General features: G+C 38.5%; 1 protein-coding gene across 2 annotated transcripts in view; it reads left to right on the forward strand.

The window, feature by feature from the left end:
- The first annotated feature begins 7504 nt into the window (after positions 1 to 7504).
- The window catches only part of LOC126335396 (uncharacterized), a 104065-nt gene continuing 85851 nt past the window's right edge, over positions 7505 to 25718 (forward strand). Inside the window, exon 1 of one of the 2 annotated variants that reach the window (XM_049998636.1) lies at positions 7505 to 7752. In XM_049998636.1, the coding sequence (XP_049854593.1) occupies positions 7698 to 7752 (55 nt within the window). In that variant the 5' untranslated portion in view covers positions 7505 to 7697. Of the gene's footprint in view, positions 7753 to 18831; positions 19280 to 25718 lie in introns of those variants that run through there. The other variant, XM_049998637.1, reaches the window with a different exon arrangement.

Genomic DNA, 25718 nt, shown 5'->3' on the forward strand with positions numbered 1-25718 from the left:
CAGAACAGGAAACAGTTTGTAAAAGCAGTGTAAGTACTAGTGAGACACACAATTTGACACAACTCATGCAACTAATAACACAACAGTTTACAAAACAATTTTTATTTTAGGGAAGTGTAACACAACAGCTTAAGGGTGTAACACAACTGTTTACAAAACAACAGAAAATTCAGCAAAGTGTAACAAAGCAACTTAAAGGTATAGGACAACAGTTTACACACCAAAATGAGGATTTTAACGATTTCCGGAATAGTATTAGTCAACAGTTCAGTGAGGTGAGCAAAACTATATGCAATGAATTATCGAACGAACTATCTGGGAAGTTGACAGAGCTAGGTAAACAACTAAAACAAGAAATAATTATAGACATATTCTGAAATATAAATACGTTAACGAGAAAAATATCATTCATAGACGACAAACAGGAACAACTTACTGGTGAGTTCAGCATATTCTCAAATTCAAGACACGCAATCCAATGTGGATGCATCGGTAAAAAATGTGACGACACAGACAGCAAGCAACAAGGTGTATGCAAAAACATACCTACAGAAATACACAAGTTGAGTCTAAGAGTAGCCCAGTTAAGCTTAGAGCCAGAATTGGCTAAAAAACATAGAGATAAGTTATGTGGGGTTGTAAAGAAAATAACTGAAAAAGCTGAAGCTGGGATGCTAGATAGGTAAGGTAAGGTAGCTGAAAAGGTAGTGTCAGAGTGCAAAATTTATGCATATACCATAGAAAAAGCTTTAAAAGAGAAAGAAAGTCCACTTTTATGTAAAATAGTTTCAGGTTTAAAGGAAGTAGAGGAAAGGTTACAAGGCAGTGTTGCTAAAGCTACTAACATTCCAAAACAACATTGGACAGAAATCAAACCCATGCTTTTAGAGAAGTTAGATACTTCCATTGGTTACCGAAATACGCAACTAGCCCATCAAAGGAAAATAGAGAAGGTTGTAGAATGCAGCACCACTTGCTGGCAGTTGTAACAGTTGCGCAAGTGCAGTTACCATGCACTACGCCACAAGCGAACATAAACTCACCTGTCACTGACAGCGCAGCATGTTTGTCAACATTACTTGCAAATGACTGATTACTTAGGCATCGACAATTTCCAATACATACCTCTGAAGGGAAAAGAACGCACCCTATGGTCTGCATCAGAACATTTCGAAATCGTTTTACATCGCGCCAATCTAACAGCTTTGCTTACTTCCTCTCCATGCAACCCATGAATGAATGTGTCCAAGGCTCTCTGGTCAGCTACGAACAACTGAATTCGATTTTCATTCTCATCTTCTACTAACTCGTACGTTTGAGCGTTTATGGATCGAGTTCTGTCGGCAAACTGCTCGATAGATATGTCTCGTTGCATTTTCAAACTGTGAAGCTGCTCTCTGTAAAATCTGATCGCGTTTTTACGTTTAAATCTCTGAACAACAATCGTTCTAAACTCATTGTAATCTTCTGTTTTCACGCAAATAGGCTCTGTACTAATGAAATCTTGTGGTGCTCCCAGAATTATTAATTTAGCAACCACTAGCTTATCGGAATCTGTCCATGATCCTAACAGGGCGGCACCTTCAAGTTTACGAAAAAACACTTTCACATCATCTTCGGGTTTCCTGCTAAACACTGATACTGATGGCAATAATGAAAAATTCTTTATTGTAGTTGTACTGCGTGAACTATTATTGGACAAATCTCTCGGAATTTTTAAATTTTCTAACCTACCTGTCCGATTAAGTGATCTGACATTCCACGCTCCGATCCGTAGAACGCCAGTTTTCTTTCTCCTGATAACGACATCCTCCTGAGTAGTCCCCGCCCGGAGATCCGAATGGGGGACTATTTTACCTCCGGAATATTTTACCCAAGAGGATGCCATCATCATTTAATCATACAGTAAAGCTGCATGCCCTCGGGAAAAATTACGGCTGTAGTTTCCCCCTTGCTTTCAGCTGTTCGCAATACCAGCACAGCAACGCTGTTTTGGTTATTGTTACAAGGCTAGATCAGTCAATCATCCAGACTGTTGCCCCTGCAACTACTGAAAAGGCTGCAGCCCCTCTTCAGGAACCACACATTTGTTTGGCCTCTTAACAGATACCCCTCCGTTGTGGTTGCACCTACATTACGGCTATCTGTATTGCTGAGGCATGCAAGCCTCCCCACCAACGGCAAGGTCCATGGTTCGTGGGGGGGAGGGGGGGCAAATTCTTAAATGCTCCAAATCTTGGTTCTTGCTGGCCTTACGTGAACTTGATGTAACTAAGTTGTTAAAAGCCTTATATGCCGATCTTGTATCCGGTAATGTATCTGTCTTTTGCGAGATGTTATTAAATCTTGCGTCTCCATATGGAGATCTTCTGATACACCATGGGCTGCGTTGGCAATATTTGCTGAAGTTTTTAGGTTTTCGGACAGGTCACACCTCACCGTTATCTCCGCTATACATGGCAGAGATTCTGCTTTAAATGGTTATTTCAAAAGAAATTAATTTGTTCCCTACTTTTTTCACAGGTGAAGTATACTAGTACTATGAAAGTATTGACTACCAACCAAAGATAAATGAAATTGAAATGAGCGTCCTTGATGGAAACTCAAAGAGGCTAAAATCTATGGACATGGCATAAGGCCGGAAAAATGAAGCCAGCAACTCCGCCATTTCTTTGAGACCACTGAACATTGTGTGTTGCGTGTGCCCATAACTCTGTTGTTCATGAAATAACAATGAAAAAATTGTTACTTGTGTTGTCTGCGGATGCACTAAGAGAAATGGAATATCAGCTGTTACTTTCTATAGGTAAATGTTGTAGCTAAACAAATAATTCTTGTTTAAATAAGGGCTGTGTGCTTCAGTGGTTTCACTCATTACCTTCAAACTTTTATGTTTACGAGAAATAGTTTCCCAAAAGGCACTGCAAGGAAAAGTTTGTGTATGAAGGCACTTTGAAGAAATGACTGGGAACCAACATAGTATAATAGAATATGTTCAGAGTATTCCCAAGAAGCTGACATTGACTAGACATCACTAACATATGTTCGCCTCAGAGACAGCGCCCTGCCATGCATTTTCTCATTTTCCCTCATACCTGCAGAGTGTAAGTTGCACTAGATGTTTGATACATGATTGTAATTTTTAAGTGATGGTACATATCCATATTTGCTGACAGTGTGGTTCCATTTGGTACTCGTGTGTGATGTATATTTTACTTCTTTGTTTATGTTTGAAATAATCCATTGAGTGAATATTGTGACCAAGAAGTGACCATTTACTTAAAATCTATAACATAACCTGCAAATTTGTTTTCTTTTTTGTGCACATTTTTGCTGCGCTCTGTTCTTATTGTTTGCAAAACGTGTATGTGATAATGAAATTAACAAGGTTCCTATTTTAAAAGTGATTTAATAGGCTGCTGAGAATGGATTAGTATATTCTAGTGTGTGTAGGCTATACGAAGCTGCCAAAAAATATTTCTGTTACTGTTATCTTATGCACATTGTGATGAGATGACTAGTATGGGCAAGCTTTGTTTATAGCATCATAAATGGAATGCCATGGTTAGTTTCACTTCATTTAATAGTTAATTTCGTTCGATGCTCAACGATATCTGCTAATAACTTCAGAAAACTGCGTGGCAGTTCAATTTCTATTAACATACAGTCGGCTGTATTGGATGGTTCTAGTCTGAGATTTACTGCTGGAAATTGCTATACAAAACAGTTCTGTATGCTATTGCTATGTTATAGGTTACAAACAGCGGATTACAATAACTATACAGCTGCCAAGCAGACTCTATACAAATTGATAGCCCTCCAAACAGACAGTGAACTATTTTTGGTATCTCATTATATCTGCCATTTGCCTTATAAATAATGTAAAGCTACTAAATGCCAAAATTATTACATTTTCAGGCAATAGAACTCGAGCATAGCCTACCGATTACATCTGTATACTTAAGCAAATGTAATGTTGCAGGTTCCAAATCAAGACTTGTTTCGCAGAAACCATCACAGGAGATCATCGTATCAGTAAAACATGATGAACAAGTGAATGAGCAGTCAATAAGTTCTCAAAATAGTATGTTTTCAGTGACTATGAAGCAAATACATTTTTCTCCTGTGGACGTCTGTGGCTGAATAAATTTATATGGTAGAACCTCTTTAGCCTGCCTTACACCTTATCTGCTGCTCATGTGTAAGATAAGGGAGGGTGGTAGATGGGATTCAGTTTTTATTTTATGTTATTACAGTGGCAGTAGTGATCCTTGGATGGTGTGGGAGACGGGGAGGGCATATGCTGAATACTTAGTGGTCCATGAAGCAAAGGGATTGACAAACTTGAAGTTGTTACTTGTCATTTAGCTGCGTTAATCTGCATAAACTAAGACAGATTATGGGCCCAGCTACTGGATTAAAGCAAAATATAAGCTTTAAGGTGATATGTATTTGCGTAAAAAGTGCGCGGAAGTTCATATAAAGTTGGACTGTGTACGCTATATGAAGAAGAAAAATAACTGTAAAATAAATACAACATAGATACCGCAAATAGAATGGCTTGTAGGGGACGAAAATTACGCGAAATTGAAATTTGCCTTTGAGGCATATTTGCACTTGGACGACTTACAGGACATCAATCAAGTATTGCTACTAAGGGTCAGAAGAAGAAATCAAAACTAATCCTTTTGATTGATTTAGTGAATTATGTTCACACAGAAAAGGCTATGTCAGCAAACGAGGTATGGGGCATAATGAAAAACTCATCTGAAGATGGTGGTTTAACCAGAAAAGTACGATTACTTCATGAGCTGATAACCACAAGATTGAATAAGTGTAAAAGTGTGGCTGAATATGTGAATAAAATAACTTCAATCTCCAATCGTCTGAGGAATATTGGTTTTGAAATAGCTCATGAATAGATTGGAACTTTATTGTTAGCTAGACTGCCAGAGAAATATTCGCCAAAGATAATGGGTTTGGAAAGTCTGGGAATACCCATTACAGCGGATAGTGTTAAAGTAAAGATTATACAGGACATGAAGAATGAACCAGATTCTAAGGTTTCAGAAAAAGAAACTGCATCGGCTTTATACTCTTAGTACAAGGAAAAGCCAACAGATGTTTCAGATTTCAGAATATTGGACATATTACTTCATAGTGTAACGAAAAGTTAATTATAAAAGAAAAGAAGCATGTTAATTCTAGTAGTCCTGAGAGAAAGACTACCAATAAAGCAAGGCATTTTCTGTTTTTTACTCTTTTAGTGAAGTGAGTGACTATCATGCAGAATGGTTCCTATATTCACGAGCATCTGTGCATATTACCAAAGCGTTTGTATGACGTTCAGTCAAGGACTGACATTGGAATTCCACAGTTGAATGATCTAAGTTAAGGTGTGAACTCGCAGGAAAAGTGGGTCTTAATTTGCTTGTGAATGGGGAACAGGAAATTGTTACTGCTCCTGGTGTACATTATTTGAAGAATATTGCAATTAATTTGTTGTCAGTAAGCGAAATAGTAAAGAAGGGTAATAAAGTTATCTTAGCTGTAGAGGGAGCCAAAGTGATAGACTCTTGTGATGATGCTGTAGCTACTGGAAGTAATGTAAGAGGTATTTACAAAGTGAATAGAATTCAAAATACTACCAAACTACGAAATTGCTCTGTTTATGCTCCAAAACGTTTCTTGTGGCATAGGAGACTTGGACATTTGAATAGGAAAAATATATCTTTACTGAAGAATGTGGCAACTGGGATGGAAAATTATAGAACGAATAATGTCCAACATAAGGTGTGTTTGCAAGGGAAGCAGGCTAGATTTCTACTTCAATTGAGTCAGAGCAGATCCACCAAAGTCTTGCAACTCATACACTCAGATCTCTGTGGACCTATGGATAATAAATCCTAAAGGGGAACCTTCTGTTTCCTGACACTCATAGATAATTGTTCTAGATACATATATGTTTATTTTATAAATAGCCACTATCAAGTGAATGATGTATTTATTGTTTATTGCAAAATAGTCGAAAGACAGACTGGGAAGAAAATTAAAATTGTTAGATCAAACAACGGATCAGAATATGTAAACAGACAGTTTAAGGAACATTTGAACGGAATGGGTATTAGGCATCAGGCTACCATTCGCTACACTCCTCCTCAGAAGGGAGTTGCAGAACAAGCCAACAGAACTATTGTAGAAAAGGCAAGAAGTATCTTAAGTGACTATGAGCTACCTACGCGTTTTTGGCAGGGGCTGTGTCAACAGCAGTGTATTTAATTAACAGATCATCTCCCAAAGCTGTGAGACACAAGACACCTTATGAAGTATGGACTGGGAAGAAACCGGATCTAAAACACTTAAAAGTCTTTGGATATGAAGCCATGGTTCAGATTCCAAAACGATTACAAGGAAAATGGGATGCAAAATCTCAAAAATATATTTTTATTGGCTACTGTGAGAATTCAACAGGCTACAGATTTTATAATCCTGTGAATAAGAAGATAATAAGTAGTAGAGATGTAGTATTTTGAGAGGACTGTAGACCTAAAATAAAGGAAAGTAGTCAAAATGATACAGTAATGCAACCAAACATGGTGTTGATAGTGCTGAAACAGAGATGAAAACTGAAACAGAGGAAGTCGAGAATAGAGGAAGCTGATGTGCTACCTGAGAATCAAATTGAGGAGGAAGATTAAACAGAGGAAGTCAGTTTAAGGCGGTCTTCACTTATAGCAAAACAAAAAGCAGCTCTATGTTGACGATTCAGACGAATCTGGCACTGATCACAGAAGCAGCCAGTTCAAATCTGCATATGAGTGTTTAGAGTGTTAGACGGATTGTCGAACCTTTGTGGCACTTTCCACTTCAGCGTCAAATGAGGTGGCTTATGTGGAATGTTAAACAACGTGGTTAACTGCACTTCACACGAGTTTATTAGTGTCAGCATTCATGAACTAGTTTTGTTCTACGTGTAGTAGACAAAACTTAACATTGTTATAAAGGCAGATATGGTATTGTCTCCTAAGATGTTCTCGTCTGCTATTCACTGTCCATTTTCTGCTCCTAAAACGAAACATTAATCATTAATATACATGTAGTTTGCAAGCAAATCCTGACGATACAGTTTAGTAATATGATGGTGTATACTTCAAGAGTCCTTAGGAAACATAAAAAAAACATGTCATATCTACTTCTTCTTGTTGCTGAAATTTACTCCGCTACACTACGTTCCCATTTGTAAAAACCACTGTGTAAACTAAAATAAACTACTACTATTTGCTTTAGCTTTCACGATTGCGCCGAGCTCAACACTTTAACTTACTGGCAGCTTGGCGCGCTGCTGGCGCAGTGGGCAACAAAATCGAGGCGATGTGTCGCGACTGTTTACTGTGCCCTCCGTAGAGTAGAGATTTTTATACTCTATGTCTCAATCCGTAGATCTACAGAGAAACCAAGGACGCTAAACTCCTTCGTGGAAACACAGACATGTCTATGGACGGAAACCATTGATGGAGCTCACAGATGGAAAAGATGTGAGAAAGTTTTTGGTGTTTAATGTCTTTGGTGTGGTTTATTTTGTGCCTGGACCGTGTCGTCGTATTGTCAAATGTCAGTGACTGTATATGACTGTGGTGTGTCACGTAATACGTGAAATTTGTCTTTAGTTTATAACATCCAGTCACACATAGACAACAATGGAGCGTCATAAATTGTGTTTTCTGGTCGTCATCATATACTTCATTACACTTGGTGAGTAGAGTAATATACTGCACATGTGTTAAATAAAATAAAAATAGTATAAATTGATATAAAATTATTCGACTACTGTATGTGTAACAGTAGGAAATATTCAAAGAGGTTACATGTTGTCAACAGCTCGTTTCTGCAAGTTCACCCGTTATTGTAAAAAGTACAACAGAGACTTGAAACATAGATATAAGAGTTTATAACTATCACGTACAATTTCAAAACAAGTGTCTTTGTACCTAGGTGCCCAAGAATCTTTTTTCATGAATCACAAACCATTCGTATTAGGTTGCGGAAGGATTCACGTAATAGCCGTAGGTATGTTGGAATGGAGAGATTTTATGCCTTATAGACGGGGGCGGAGTGAGAGAATGTAAAATGTTTGGTGTTGGGAGGTAAAAGAATAGTTCTTAAGTAGAAAGATACTTTGTAAGGTCAGGTTTATAGTGTGCTTCATATTAGAATCAAATTTCTTGTTATACACATATAAAAAAAAAGTTTTGCATCACCTTAGTTCCGAGACCTCCGGAACCTGTACACAAAATTGGAATAGAGATCAACATAAACATCATTTCCGCCCCTTTTATTGTTCATGAAGACCAAACATTGCGTGTTGTACCACTATACGGCAAGACCTTCAGAGGTGGTGGTCCAGATTGTCTGTTCACACCGCTACGTCTAATACCCAGTAGCACATCCCCTTGCATTGATGCATGCCTGTATTTGTCGTGGCACACTATCCACAAGTTCATCAAGGCATTGTTGGTCCAGAGTGTCCCACTCCCCAACAGCGATTCGCTGTAGATCCCTCAGAGTGGTTGGTGGGTCATGTCGTCCATAAACAGCCCATTTCAATCTATCATAGTCATATTCGAAAGGGTTCATGCCTGAAGGACATGCTGGACACGCTAGTCGAGTGATGTTGTTACCCTGAAAGAAGTGATTCACACATGCACGATGGAGGCACAAATTGTCATCCGTGAAGACGAATGCCTCGCCAATATGCTACCGACATGGTTGCCAAAGTGATTGCACTATCGGTTGGAGGATGGCATTCACTTATAGTACAGCCATTACGGCACCTTCCACCACTACCAGCGGCATACGTCGGCCCCACATAATGCCACTCTAGAACAGCTGGGGACCTCCATGTTGCTGCACTCGCTGGTCAGTGTGTCTAAGGTGTTTAGCCTGACCAGGTTGCCTCCAAACACATCTCCGACGATTGTCTGGTTGAAGGCATATGCGATACTCATTGGTGGAGAGAATGTGATGCCAACCCTGAGTGGTCCATTCGGCATGTCGTTAGGCTCATTTGTAATGCACTGCATGATGTGGTTGTAAAGGTGGACCTTGCCATGGATGTCAGGAGTGAAGTTGCGCATCATGCATCCTATTGCAAACAGTTTGAGTTGTAACACAACATTCTGTGGCTGCACGAACCAGTTCAGTAGTAGCCCTTGGGTGGCCTCGGCGAGCATGTCATCGACTGTTCCTGTCTCTCTGTATCTCCTCCATGTTCAAACAGCATGGCTATGGTTCACTCAGAGATGCCTGGACAGTTCCCTTGTTGAGAGCCCTTCCTGGCACAAAGTAACAATGCGGAGACGATTGTGCCGCAGTATTGACCATCTAGGCATGGTTGAACTACAGACGACATGAGCCATGTACCTCCATCGTGGTGAAATGACTGGAACTGATGGGCTGTCGGACCCCCTCTGTCTAATAGGTGTTACTCCTGTGTTGTTGTTTACATCTTTGGGTGGGCTTACTGACATCTCTGAACAGCCAAAGGGACTGTGTCTGTGATACAATATCCACAGTCAATGTCTGTCTTCAGGAGATGTTGTGTGTTTATTCACGTAATTATATCTGTTTGTTTAAGATGTACACTCAAAAGAAACTTTGGACCACTACTAGCATGTTTGCATCTCAAGAGGAAGAGAGGAAGATACATGAAGCAGATGAAATAACATTGTTGACAATGCTTTGTATCATTGTGGTTAATTGTTCGTAACATTAACATCATTTTTTCCTATAGTTGTAGAACCTACAATGTTGGACACACTACTCATGCTCACTCTTTCGTCAAAATGTTGATGTTGTTAATGTTAGCTGCCAGTATAGATGAATTACGCATTTGACATAGTTGCTCGCTCCTGGTGCGCAGTGGCTTTTATTAGCTTCTGTTGCTGCTGCTATTGTAGCAGCTGAAGTTATTGCTTTTCTAGTTGTTTGTCCACCTATGTCTGTTGATAACTTGAATTTCATATTGTCTTTTTATTTGTGAAGTGTAAATGAACCTTGAAAGGAGGAAAAAATAAAAGCTTTTAAGTCTCTTAGTGCTTGTTATGAATTTGTTGCGGTCTTAGAAAAATTACCAAACAAAGTTCTCAGAGGCACAAAAATTTTATTTAGTTTCCACTAGAAGTCTGACAAACTAGCTATTGTGTGGGATGCAACTTGAATGAGAACAATAGCAAAGACTATGAAATTGTAGTTTAGGTATACTGCTTGTGTAATTTAAAAGACAACTTAGAAAACTGGTAAGATATGCAATATTGAAACAAAGACTGGCAATAGTGTCAGTTAGACAGCAAGGACATACCAAACATGAGACATAGGACATTTTCAGATCAACTTTTTGTACTGGTGGCAAGCACAGATATAGCATTGACTGGAGAACTGGTGTTGCTGCATATTATGCACTAAAACTGCTGCCTCCAATAAATTGGCTCTGTGTAGGGGAGTGCCGAGGTACATGGGTGTTTCAGAATTATCATACAAACACTATTTCTCAGAAACAGAGCATCCAGTCTTTTTTGGGTAAAATATGGATATAAATCAGACTGATAAGGCTGAGTAGAATGGTGAACATTAGACTGCCTGGAAGCTGCCGGAAAATTGAGAAAACAGTGGCTTTCTGTTGAAAAGAGCACTCAAAATAGAACATTCTAGTGTCTTTCAATGTTTCTTTAATACCAAAAAACTCTACCTGAAATTGACAGTTTGAACAATTTTAGAGGAAAGGATAAGAAACGTGGTAGGGCATTGGATGTGCCTTTTAATATTTCAGTTAGAGAATAAATTTCTAAAGCTCTTAACATTGAATAAAATTTAATGTGCAGTTTTAACACTTACAACAAATTATTAGAATATAAAATAGTTTTCTCTCTCACTTTATGGTAATAAATATTTACTGTGTTTACTGCCTTTTTGTAAGCGTAATAATGTTCGCCTTTGTGCACCTCCCATACAAGGAAGTATCTGTGCATCTGCGAGTGACTGGTCCACTTCATGAGGTCTTTCACACCACATCACATTGCAGGACACTGTTGGTGGTTGATACACCTCTGTAAGAAATGGTCGCAGGGAGCTGGCCAAGTCACTGCTACCGAATGATGGATTGGAAAAATTTGATTGAAGAATGATCACCAAGGAAAAATGTGCTTAGCATTCATTTTAACTGCAAGTACTGTAATAACTGGGTCAACTGAAAGTACCAATACTAGATGTTGTCGTTGTCCCATGACATAGTGATGATGTGGCATAGTGGTGTTGTAGCATGCACAGACAGGCAGAGAAAAGAATGCTGACAGTATTTTTGGTGTCTGTTATTTTTTGGACTGTAGATTGTGGTGACTGGTTGATCTTATCTGCTACTCATGTGTAAGATTTGTGATAAGGGAGGGTGGTAGATGGGATTCAGTTTTTATTTTATGTTATTACAGTGGCAGTAGTGATCCTTGGATGGTGTGGGAGACGGGGAGGGCATATGCTGAATACTTAGTGGTCCATGAAGCAAAGGGATTGACAAACTTGAAGCTTGGTCTCTTTTAATTTCAACAACCAGAGAATCTATGAAGTAAAGAATAGAGATTGAGCACCACTGTTCCAGAAATGGTAATTTATGGAATTAAAAATCTTGTAACATGTGTTGATACTTTGGAAATTTCTTGAATTTGTCTTCTAGTATTGCCACTAGATGGTCCATTCAATACAGACACACCACATGGTGACCCTACTTCTCATATGAAGAGCAAATTGAATGCAGTGTGTAAAGAAAACAAAAGCAGTACTATAAGAAAATAATAAAAAAGTAAAACAACCTGTCACCTCAAGAGGCGAAGTACTAATCTGAATAATGTAATGAAGTGTCTACTAAGTTTTCTACTGGGGAACTAATGTGATGTATCAATTTCCTTGTGACTTCATCCAGTGCACTGCCGTAATTACTTTTTACCTTTTTACATTATTTTATTGGTGCAAACATAAGAGAAACATCAAGTACTACATCTGCAACAGCATTTCTTACAACCATGGTGTTTTAAAATGATGTTTCACTAGAACTCTACAACAGCCAATTAAAAGAGCATAATAACTTTTGTTTCACTAAATAAGAAATTGTAGATTTAGGGCAAACTTTTCCATTTAATTTTTTATGGATTTAGCAGTGGATGTGCTCCCTGAACTATTTTGATCTTATGCTTCTAAAATGTAAAAAGTCATTCTAAATTGTTTGCTGATCTCTAAATTCTTTACTGAAAACTGTGTTGTAGCCAAGTAATACGTTTTGCACAAAAAAGCATTAATTTTCATCCACTGTGAGTAAATCTTCATCAGTTCTTTTTCTTTACGTATCATCTATAGAAATTGTGGTGTGAGGTATTGTACTGGTTCATAAATTAAACACTCTGAATTGTTAGTTATACAGGAAGACAAAATCTATTAAATTTAAATATTTTTCCTTTTTGGTTTCACTGTTTATGGAATTACACTAAACTATGTTACTTAATAATTTTGATAAATAAAGAATTTGAGAGACAGAGTACCAGAGGTGTAAATAACAGTCATTGAAGTGTGATAGCCTTTGTTGAATATTCCTTGACAGACATGATAACTGAATAAATCTCCACTGTTGAGCATAGTGGTTACTTAAAAGTTATTCGAGGTATCTATTTTAGAATATGCAAAAATAAAAAAACGAAGTAGACAGCATTGAAAGTGACCTACATATTTTGTGAAGATAATATTATGTGAGGCTTTGCTTGTAATTAAGTGTACAATTTTCGTTCTGGTGAGTATACATAAATAGTCTATCCTGAAACAATTTTCATACCATGTTTTGAGCTGACTAAAAGCGCCATTCCAGTGATGACAATATGGAAATCGTTCATTTTGGTAGGTATGTGTAGTAAAATGATTGGCAGGATCTTCTTCTGTGAACTAATGCAACTAATAGTAAGAGTTAAATTAAAAACGATCTACTGTTTTGCCGCTATGTAGGTATGCTTAACGAATGATATTCCGCATCAACTAATACATTCTCAGGTCTCTGATCAGAGGTATTTGTCCATGAAAGTGTGTCATATTTAAGTAAATACTCAGGTATAACTGTCAATTCAGTGGCTTTAAGTAAGGAGGGCAAGTTTCACACAGAATTTCAAGGGAGAAACTCTCATTTTGAACGCAAAACATGGTGCTTTGGCACCCCCTACCCCTCCTGGCTTCAGCCAATGCTTGTATGGAGTATAGGTAACGCCATCTCCCCTTATTTTAACCTTCTTGTGGAAATTACACAGTACAAATATCAATGGAGTGAGCATCCAAATCCACAAAACGTGAATTTGTTTACATCTCCTGCAGTTAAAGTCACGTGGTTTTGGGATGGCACTTTTTAGACTGTACAGCGCTTAGCTTATTTTGAGGTTATCACTTCACTGCTACATACAGATCACTTTCAGAAATACTATGAAACTTCATACATGTATTTACAGAAATCTTAACAATTTGATACCAAGAACTATTGATGGCCTGAAATGTGAAGAACGATGGTTATGTGCTTTTTGCCGTAATACCACAGCTCAGATTCCACTTAATTTACTTTTTTCCTTAACGGGATAAGAATTGACAGCCAACAATATTTTCGACATTTTCTACTTTGCTTACTGATATTGTCGAATTTCTGTTTTAATTAATTACTTCACAACGACACTGTAGACAGCGCCAAAGTGTCACGAAAAAACAACACATTTGAGAGTACGAAATTGTTACAGTAAATATGGTAAGCGATTTGCACCAGACGCTTGTCCATTATTATTTTCAGTTCTACATTGCCTACCTTTCTTCTTTTTACTGACAAGTAAAATATCTATAACATTTTTTCGCTACCTCATCAGAAACATAGAACCATACACTATGTACAAATAAATAAAAAAACAAGGTCAACACAGGAAATTTGGTGCAATAAAAGAACAGGCAACCAATAAAATATCCTTTTTAGGTTTTCTAGTGCACTGGTTCATATTGTCGAATCTGTTCTAATTAATTGCGTTACTATAACACTATATAGGAAACAGTCTCATACAGACATACTTAGATAGATACAAGGGTTTTTGAACCACCACAGATTGAAGGAAATTAATGAGACTGTCATGTATACATTTTATCTGCATCACAGCACCAATGTGTACACACCAACTGACAGATTACCCATACCCAATTGCAAATTTACGTTGCATTTGTCTCGTAAAAACAAGCCAGGACCTGACTATCTCTACAGTACAAGCCTTTATAACACAGTGTCTCGCTATTTTTCGACATATAAAGTGCGTGATGTCGATATGACACGTACCATAATAGACTTGTACATAAATTCTCGTCCTCCTTTGACATACTTTTCTCTGCTTCCGTAGCAATGACAATACTGCACGATAATTGTTACTATGCAGAAACATGTAAAAAACAAGACGAATAAGTGTAGTATTTCAGCTTCGCTATTACCACAAATTATAGAAAATAGTGTCGTCCCAAAATCACGTGACTTGCCTGGTTTGGTGTTGAGAGCATGTGCAGCAGGCTATGCTCCCTTCATCACAGTCTAACATAACAGTCGTAACACTCACTGCTGTAAAAGTTGTTACTGTCTGCTGGCACGACACTAGCGCTCAAAGCGCCGAGAAAGGAGAACTTCAGATGCGTCATGAGCATAATGTTTGTTTTGCGTCCCTTTCCTACGCGGTTTAGGAAATATTTGAATTATGTTTTTGCCTCCAAGACTGTGTGTAATATCAGAAGACATAGCTGTTTCTAAAAATTATCCTAAAATTAGCACAAGTAGAGATAAAAATCATGAAACCAGTGGCAAGTTACAACACATTCGTGAAGAAACACTTGTGGCATTGGATAGAACTGCAGCTTATCACATTGATATCAACGGAATATAAACACACAGATTCACAGATAAGAAGAACAGATATATACCTGTACATGAAAAAGGGATTGACGCTCAATTTGTCGTTTAGTAGGCCTACTGTATTTTAGTCATTGTCGCCTGTTGTCACAAGTACGACCTTCATCTTTATATTACTGTAAGTGGGACAAGCAACTGTCAAATAGAGGGAGAAATATATTGTGTTATTGGCTTTGAGGTCTCGGGGTTTACACTCACTGTCAGAAGTGCTGCCGTATGTTAAATTTGCCATTAGAGGCTTTTCATCCAGTATTGGAGAAATGCTGTACCTTCTGCTTTAAAAGGTAGAACATATTGTCACTTACCCCACATTTTATTTGTATGCCTTGTACATACCTCTGTAATGTATGCACTGATGGAAGCATAGAGTATTCTGACAAAACCTGTATGCCTGAGCGCTGTAATATAATAAATTTTTAACCAAACAGTTTATTTTCATCTTTCCATTTTGCAGATGGCATGTCAATCTGGCATAACAAGAATCAGGGGCATCTTCTTTTAAATATAGAGATCCTATAGTCTTCAAATTTTGTTCATTCTTTTTCACTTGATCCTTCTGACACAGTTTCTTTTGCTGTCTGTATTTAAAATGATAGGCATTTTCCTTTTCCTGTAACAGTTTTGCACGATGTCTAGTGATCTGCACATTCTGATACTCTATACGCTTTTACTGGAGACGGATAACTGTTGGGTTTATGTGAACAAATATTTTCCATCATGCATAGTGGCGCACAAGATATGATGCACGTAGTGGATTAGACTTTGGAATACACATTTTCTGTGATTGTTGATGGGCAACATAATATATTTGCATACCCAAATGTATTAATATGTGTTGTGCGAATCATTCTAAAGTTTATTTTGTCCCTTAAATAGTTGTTACTTGTCATTTAGCTGCGTTAATCTGCATAAACTAAGACAGATTATGGGCCCAGCTACTGGATTAAAGCAAAATAATAAGCTTTAAGGTGATATGTATTTGCGCAAAAAGTGCGCGGAAGTTCATATAAAGTTGGACTGTGTACGCTATATGAAGAAGAAAAATAACTGTAAAATAAATACAACATAGATACCGCAAATAGAGTGGCTTGTAGGGGACGAAAATTACGCGAAATTGAAATTTGCCTTTGAGACATATTTGCACTTGGACGACTTACAGGACATCAATCAAGTTTTGCTACTAAGGGTCAGAAGAAGAAATCAAAACTAATCCTTTTGATTGATTTAGTGAATTATGTTCACACAGAAAAGGCTATGTCAGCAAACGAGGTATGGGGCATAATGAAAAACTCATCTGAAGATGGTGGTTTAACCAGAAAAGTACGATTACTTCATGAGCTGATAACCACAAGATTGAATAAGTGTAAAAGTGTGGCTGAATATGTGAATAAAATAACTTCAATCTCCAATCGTCTGAGGAATATTGGTTTTGAAATAGCTCATGAATAGATTGGAACTTTATTGTTAGCTAGACTGCCAGAGAAATATTCGCCAAAGATAATGAGTTTGGAAAGTCTGGGAATACCCATTACAGCGGATAGTGTTAAAGTAAAGATTATACAGGACATGAAGAATGAACCAGATTCTAAGGTTTCAGAAAAAGAAACTGCATCGGCTTTATACTCTTAGTACAAGGAAAAGCCAACAGATGTTTCAGATTTCAGAATATTGGACATATTACTTCATAGTGTAACGAAAAGTTAATTATAAAAGAAAAGAAGCATGTTAATTCTAGTAGTCCTGAGAGAAAGACTACCAATAAAGCAAGGCATTTTCTGTTTTTTACTCTTTTAGTGAAGTGAGTGACTATCATGCAGAATGGTTCCTATATTCACGAGCATCTGTGCATATTACCAAAGCGTTTGTATGACGTTCAGTCAAGGACTGACATTGGAATTCCACAGTTGAATGATCTAAGTTAAGGTGTGAACTCGCAGGAAAAGTGGGTCTTAATTTGCTTGTGAATGGGGAACAGGAAATTGTTACTGTTCCTGGTGTACATTATTTGAAGAATATTGCAATTAATTTGTTGTCAGTAAGCGAAATAGTAAAGAAGGGTAATAAAGTTATCTTAGCTGTAGAGGGAGCCAAAGTGATAGACTCTTGTGATGATGCTGTAGCTACTGGAAGTAATGTAAGAAGTATTTACAAAGTGAATAGAATTCAAAATACTACCAAACTACGAAATTGCTCTGTTTATGCTCCAAAACGTTTCTTGTGGCATAGGAGACTTGGACATTTGAATAGGAAAAATATATCTTTACTGAAGAATGTGGCAACTGGGATGGAAAATTATAGAACGAATAATGTCCAACATAAGGTGTGTTTGCAAGGGAAGCAGGCTAGATTTCTACTTCAATTGAGTCAGAGCAGATCCACCAAAGTCTTGCAACTCATACACTCAGATCTCTGTGGACCTATGGATAATAAATCCTAAAGGGGAACCTTCTATTTCCTGACACTCATAGATAATTGTTCTAGATACATGTATGTTTATTTTATAAATAGCCACTATCAAGTGAATGATGTATTTATTGTTTATTGCAAAATAGTCGAAAGACAGACTGGGAAGAAAATTAAAATTGTTAGATCAAACAACGGATCAGAATATGTAAACAGACAGTTTAAGGAACATTTGAACGGAATGGGTATTAGGCATCAGGCTACCATTCGCTACACTCCTCCTCAGAAGGGAGTTGCAGAACAAGCCAACAGAACTATTGTAGAAAAGGCAAGAAGTATCTTAAGCGACTATGAGCTACCTACGCGTTTTTGGCAGGGGCTGTGTCAACAGCAGTGTATTTAATTAACAGATCATCTCCCAAAGCTGTGAGACACAAGACACCTTATGAAGTATGGACTGGGAAGAAACCGGATCTAAAACACTTAAAAGTCTTTGGATATGAAGCCATGGTTCAGATTCCAAAACGATTACAAGGAAAATGGGATGCAAAATCTCAAAAATATATTTTTATTGGCTACTGTGAGAATTCAACAGGCTACAGATTTTATAATCCTGTGAATAAGAAGATAATAAGTAGTAGAGATGTAGTATTTTGAGAGGACTGTAGACCTAAAATAAAGGAAAGTAGTCAAAATGATACAGTAATGCAACCAAACATGGTGTTGATAGTGCTGAAACAGAGATGAAAACTGAAACAGAGGAAGTCGAGAATAGAGGAAGCTGATGTGCTACCTGAGAATCAAATTGAGGAGGAAGATTAAACAGAGGAAGTCAGTTTAAGGCGGTCTTCACTTATAGCAAAACAAAAAGCAGCTCTATGTTGACGATTCAGACGAATCTGGCACTGATCACAGAAGCAGCCAGTTCAAATCTGCATATGAGTGTTTAGAGTGTTAGACGGATTGTCGAACCTTTGTGGCACTTTCCACTTCAGCGTCAAATGAGGTGGCTTATGTGGAATGTTAAACAACGTGGTTAACTGCACTTCACACGAGTTTATTAGTGTCAGCATTCATGAACTAGTTTTGTTCTACGTGTAGTAGACAAAACTTAACATTGTTATAAAGGCAGATATGGTATTGTCTCCTAAGATGTTCTCGTCTGCTATTCACTGTCCATTTTCTGCTCCTAAAACGAAACATTAATCATTAATATACATGTAGTTTGCAAGCAAATCCTGACGATACAGTTTAGTAATATGATGGTGTATACTTCAAGAGTCCTTAGGAAACATAAAAAAACATGTCATATCTACATCTTCTTGTTGCTGAAATTTACTCCGCTACACTACGTTCCCATTTGTAAAAACCACTGTGTAAACTAAAATAAACTACTACTATTTGCTTTAGCTTTCACGATTGCGCCGAGCTCAACACTTTAACTTACTGGCAGCTTGGCGCGCTGCTGGCGCAGTGGGCAACAAAATCGAGGCGATGTGTCGCGACTGTTTACTGTGCCCTCCGTAGAGTAGAGATTTTTATACTCTATGTCTCAGTCCGTAGATCTACAGAGAAACCAAGGACGCTAAACTCCTTCGTGGAAACACAGACATGTCTATGGACGGAAACCATTGATGGAGCTCACAGATGGAAAAGATGTGAGAAAGTTTTTGGTGTTTAATGTCTTTGGTGTTGTTTATTTTGTGCCTGGACCGTGTCGTCGTATTGTCAAATGTCAGTGGCTGTATATGACTGTGGTGTGTCGCGTGATACGTGAAATTTGTCTTTAGTTTATAACATCCCGTCACACATAGACAACAATGGAGCGTCATAAATTGTGTTTTCTGGTCGTCAACATATACTTCATTACACTTGGTGAGTAGAGTAATATACTGCACATGTGTTAAATAAAATAAAAATAGTATAAATTGATATAAAATTATTCGACTACTGTATGCGTAACAGTAGGAAATATTCAAAGAGGTTACATGTTGTCAAAAGCTCGTTTCTGCAAGTTCACCCGTTATTGTAAAAAGTACGACAGAGACTTGAAACATAGATATAAGAGTTTATAACTATCACGTACAATTTCAAAACAAGTGTCTTTGTACCTAGGTGCCCAAGAATCTTTTTTCATGAATCACAAACCATTCGTATTAGGTTGCGGAAGGATTCACGTAATAGCCGTAGGTATGTTGGAATGGAGAGATTTTATGCCTTATAGACGGGGGCGGAGTGAGAGAATGTAAAATGTTTGGTGTTGGGAGGTAAAAGAATAGTTCTTAAGTAGAAAGATACTTTGTAAGGTCAGGTTTATAGTGTGCTTCATATTAGAATCAAATTTCTTGTTATACACATATAAAAAAAAAGTTTTGCATCACCTTAGTTCCGAGACCTCCGGAACCTGTACACAAAATTGGAATAGAGATCAACATAAACATCATTTCCGCCCCTTTTATTGTTCATGAAGACCAAACATTGCGTGTTGTACCACTATACGGCAAGACCTTCAGAGGTGGTGGTCCAGATTGTCTGTTCACACCGCTACGTCTAATACCCAGTAGCACATCCCCTTGCATTGATGCATGCCTGTATTTGTCGTGGCACACTATCCACAAGTTCATCAAGGCATTGTTGGTCCAGAGTGTCCCACTCCCCAACAGCGATTCGCTGTAGATCCCTCAGAGTGGTTGGTGGGTCATGTCGTCCATAAACAGCCCATTTCAATCTATCATAGTCATATTCGAAAGGGTTCATGCCTGAAGGACATGCTGGACACGCTAGTCGAGTGATGTTGTTACCCTGAAAGAAGTGATTCACACATGCACGATGGAGGCACAAATTGTCATCCGTGAAGACGAATGCCTCGCCAATATGCTACCGACATGGTTGCCAAAGTGATTGCACTATCGGTTGGAGGATGGCATTCACTTATAGTACAGCCATTACGGCACCTTCCACCACTACCAGCGGCATACGTCGGCCCCACATAATGCCACTCTAGAACAGCTGGGGACCTCCATGTTGCTGCACTCGCTGGTCAGTGTGTCTAAGGTGTTTAGCCTGACCAGGTTGCCTCCAAACACATCTCCGACGATTGTCTGGTTGAAGGCATATGCGATACTCATTGGTGGAGAGAATGTGATGCCAACCCTGAGTGGTCCATTCGGCATGTCGTTAGGCTCATTTGTAATGCACTGCATGATGTGGTTGTAAAGGTGGACCTTGCCATGGATGTCAGGAGTGAAGTTGCGCATCATGCATCCTATTGCAAACAGTTTGAGTTGTAACACAACATTCTGTGGCTGCACGAACCAGTTCAGTAGTAGCCCTTGGGTGGCCTCGGCGAGCATGTCATCGACTGTTCCTGTCTCTCTGTATCTCCTCCATGTTCAAACAGCATGGCTATGGTTCACTCAGAGATGCCTGGACAGTTCCCTTGTTGAGAGCCCTTCCTGGCACAAAGTAACAATGCGGAGACGATTGTGCCGCAGTATTGACCATCTAGGCATGGTTGAACTACAGACGACATGAGCCATGTACCTCCATCGTGGTGAAATGACTGGAACTGATGGGCTGTCGGACCCCCTCTGTCTAATAGGTGTTACTCCTGTGTTGTTGTTTACATCTTTGGGTGGGCTTACTGACATCTCTGAACAGCCAAAGGGACTGTGTCTGTGATACAATATCCACAGTCAATGTCTGTCTTCAGGAGATGTTGTGTGTTTATTCACGTAATTATATCTGTTTGTTTAAGATGTACACTCAAAAGAAACTTTGGACCACTACTAGCATGTTTGCATCTCAAGAGGAAGAGAGGAAGATACATGAAGCAGATGAAATAACATTGTTGACAATGCTTTGTATCATTGTGGTTAATTGTTCGTAACATTAACATCATTTTTTCCTATAGTTGTAGAACCTACAATGTTGGACACACTACTCATGCTCACTCTTTCGTCAAAATGTTGATGTTGTTAATGTTAGCTGCCAGTATAGATGAATTACGCATTTGACATAGTTGCTCGCTCCTGGTGCGCAGTGGCTTTTATTAGCTTCTGTTGCTGCTGCTATTGTAGCAGCTGAAGTTATTGCTTTTCTAGTTGTTTGTCCACCTATGTCTGTTGATAACTTGAATTTCATATTGTCTTTTTATTTGTGAAGTGTAAATGAACCTTGAAAGGAGGAAAAAATAAAAGCTTTTAAGTCTCTTAGTGCTTGTTATGAATTTGTTGCGGTCTTAGAAAAATTACCAAACAAAGTTCTCAGAGGCACAAAAATTTTATTTAGTTTCCACTAGAAGTCTGACAAACTAGCTATTGTGTGGGATGCAACTTGAATGAGAACAATAGCAAAGACTATGAAATTGTAGTTTAGGTATACTGCTTGTGTAATTTAAAAGACAACTTAGAAAACTGGTAAGATATGCAATATTGAAACAAAGACTGGCAATAGTGTCAGTTAGACAGCAAGGACATACCAAACATGAGACATAGGACATTTTCAGATCAACTTTTTGTACTGGTGGCAAGCACAGATATAGCATTGACTGGAGAACTGGTGTTGCTGCATATTATGCACTAAAACTGCTGCCTCCAATAAATTGGCTCTGTGTAGGGGAGTGCCGAGGTACATGGGTGTTTCAGAATTATCATACAAACACTATTTCTCAGAAACAGAGCATCCAGTCTTTTTTGGGTAAAATATGGATATAAATCAGACTGATAAGGCTGAGTAGAATGGTGAACATTAGACTGCCTGGAAGCTGCCGGAAAATTGAGAAAACAGTGGCTTTCTGTTGAAAAGAGCACTCAAAATAGAACATTCTAGTGTCTTTCAATGTTTCTTTAATACCAAAAAACTCTACCTGAAATTGACAGTTTGAACAATTTTAGAGGAAAGGATAAGAAACGTGGTAGGGCATTGGATGTGCCTTTTAATATTTCAGTTAGAGAATAAATTTCTAAAGCTCTTAACATTGAATAAAATTTAATGTGCAGTTTTAACACATACAACAAATTATTAGAATGGTAATAAATATTTACTGTGTTTACTGCCTTTTTGTAAGCGTAATAATGTTCGCCTTTGTGCACCTCCCATACAAGGAAGTATCTGTGCATCTGCGAGTGACTGGTCCACTTCATGAGGTCTTTCACACCACATCACATTGCAGGACACTGTTGGTGGTTGATACACCTCTGTAAGAAATAGTCGCAGGGAGCTCATTTCACCGTTATGTTGGCCAAGTCACTGCTACCGAATGATGGATTGGAAAAATTTGATTGAAGAATGATCACCAAGGAAAAATGTGCTTAGCATTCATTTTAACTGCAAGTACTGTAATAACTGGGTCAACTGAAAGTACCAATACTAGATGTTGTCGTTGTCCCATGACATAGTGATGATGTGGCATAGTGGTGTTGTAGCATGCACAGACAGGCAGAGAAAAGAATGCTGACAGTATTTTTGGTGTCTGTTATTTTTTGGAGTGTAGATTGTGGTGACTGGTTGATCTGTGGCATGGCTCGGCGTATAGATATGATTGAAAGATGACCATTTTGTAGGGAGTTTGTGAAGCCAACATATGTGAATGTTAAATGTGTTAGTTGTGAGTTGGTGAAGCCAGCATATATGACTATGAAATCCTTTTTTTGTTAGATGGTGAAGCCAACAAATGTGAATATGGAATCTTAGTTATAGTTACATTTTGATCTATGGGTGAGTCTAAGACCTAGGTTGGATCGAAAAGTAACAGTTGAGTTTTGAGTTGGCTAAGCAATATCAAAGACTTCAGTTAATACCTAATTTTCCCCATGTTCTCTATCTGAAATTATAATCTAGTTCTGTCCTTTTTTCAGCAGTTTCCAGACAATGTAAGATCTCGTCACTTTGCCTAATATGTATTTCACATGATAAATACTAGCTAAATCATGTCAGAGAAAAGGTCTTTGTATGGTATGTATGAAACACCCTGTATGTGTATTCCGGGGATGAATTAACTGCTAGAAATTTGGAGTGGGTATCATGATCAGCCTCCTCACGTTGACAATATTTTTGTGTGTGTGGGCAAGGATATTAATGTTTTATGATATGTTTTTCTAACTTTTACACAATACTTCTACCCTTGGTGATCTTTTTGGTATTGAGTTGGATACATTCTTGCTACCAGGAAGAAATGAACAGATTCAGTGTGGGTAGAGTTTGAATTGTGTGTGCCTTTACTCTCACGTCTTGCAGTATAACATCAACAGTAAGGAAGATTGCTGATGGATGATTTTTCCGTTTTCTGTCCTTTCAGTATTGCTATGACATGTAAGACATCATTGAAAATTGGAAGTATCTAGGAGTGAATGTAGAGTTCCTAAGATACAACTTTAAAGAACTTTGACATTGTTTTGACTTAATTATATGTCCAAGGGTTGTGAGTTTGTTAAACCATCGTAAGTAAAAATGTTGAATTTTACGCAGCATGAGGGAATTAGGTTGATCTGTGCTGTGTAAGAACAACCCTCTTCCTGACCATTTGACCTATGCCAGTATGTTACACATAACATCTGAGTGTAAGTATACAAAATTTATTGTACTTAGCAGACATGTGCATCACATATCAATACTTCATTATCAATGACATTTTAAAATCTTATGTGAGCAATGCAAACGTCTGTGGCTTAAGTGAGGAAAAATGTATTTTGGCAGTGGCTGTGGATCATACTTTTATCTCCAGTCTAGAGCAAGTCATTCTTTGGTTGCTTAGGAAGGTTGCAACTGCTCTGGAATTTTCAACATGGGATTCCAAAGGCCCTAGAAGAGATGGTATCTGAACAAGGGATGAATTTGTTATTTTACTCAGTTTCATTTAGTGCTCTCCATATGTTTCAGCGGACAAAATCGGTACAGAACTACGAACTAAACATTCCTCATACTACAAAAGTTGGAAAGGTAAGTTATGTATTATTATGCTGGAGACGAGGATACTTGAAAACTAAAGGAAAGAGTAAACTGATTACCCATCCGAGGATACATACAGGGTATATAAACTGTGTTCCATTAGGATGCCAACTGTTGTCTCACTTTAAGGTGGAAAGTATGTCAAACAGAGAAAGTGTGGCTGTAAATAAGAAACAGCTTCCTGTTGTTGTTGAAATCCTCTAACTAGCTGCTGTTTTTCTCCTTTCCCTTATTGAGACAGACTGAAGCTCCATGTTGGGCATTGTGGTCTTGATACTTAGCTGCTTTCTGTTAGGGGTTCACAACTGTTCTGTTAGTAGCTACACGAGTTACAAACACTTGGCTGTGCACCTTTTCAGTATAACATCCCCAGAAAATTATGACCACCTACCTAATAGCTGTTATGTACACCTTTGGGATGGACAGGAGTGGAAACGCATTGTGGCTTGGAAGCAGTGAGGCCTTGGTAGTTTGCTGGAGGGAGCTGGCATCACATCTGCACACACAAGTCAATTTATTCCCGTAAATTCTGGGGAGAGGGTGATGAGATCATACGCCACATTCAGTCACATATCTGATGTGTTTGATAGGATTCAGATATGGTGATTTTTTTTGGGGGGGGGGAGGGAGGGGGGAAGCAGCACATTAATTGGAACTTACCACTGTGTTTCTTGAACCATTCCATCACACACTTCTGGCTTTCCGACATGGCACGTGATCTTGTTGAAAAATTCCACTGTTGTAGGGAAATATTGTAGTCATGAAGGAGATTGTGTTTTGCAACCAGTGCTCAGTACTCTTGGTTGTCATGGTGCTTTGGTGCCTTGCATGAGCTCCTCTGGCCACAAGGATACCAGCATAAATGTTCCCCAAAACATAGTGGAGCCGCAACCGACTTGTCTCCTTTTCGCAGTTCGGGTGTCGAGGAGCTGTTCCCGTGGAAGACGACGGATTTGCACCCTCCCATCAGCATGATGAGGAAGGTATCGGGATTCATTAGACCGTGCAGTGCTCTGCCACTGTGCCAGCATACAGTGCCAGTGGTCATGTGCCCATTTAGGTTGTAGTTGCCAAAGTTGTGGTGTTTACATTGGCACGTGCATGGGTCGTTAGCTTTGGAAGCCCATTGTTAGCAGTGTCCAATGCATTGTGTGTGTGTGTAGACACATTTGTACTCTGCCCAGCATTAAAGTGTGATGTTAGTTCCAGCACAGTTCACCACCTGCCCTGTGTTGTTAGTGTGGCTAGTCTATGACATCCAACATTTGTAATGAGGGGTGGTCACCCGACCACATGATGTCTGGACATATTTTCTTCCTATGTCAAAGACACTCACCACAGCACTCCTTGAGCACCCAAAAAGTCG

Source organism: Schistocerca gregaria, chromosome 2, assembly GCF_023897955.1.
Source record: "Schistocerca gregaria isolate iqSchGreg1 chromosome 2, iqSchGreg1.2, whole genome shotgun sequence".
Lineage (NCBI taxonomy): Eukaryota > Metazoa > Arthropoda > Insecta > Orthoptera > Acrididae > Schistocerca > Schistocerca gregaria.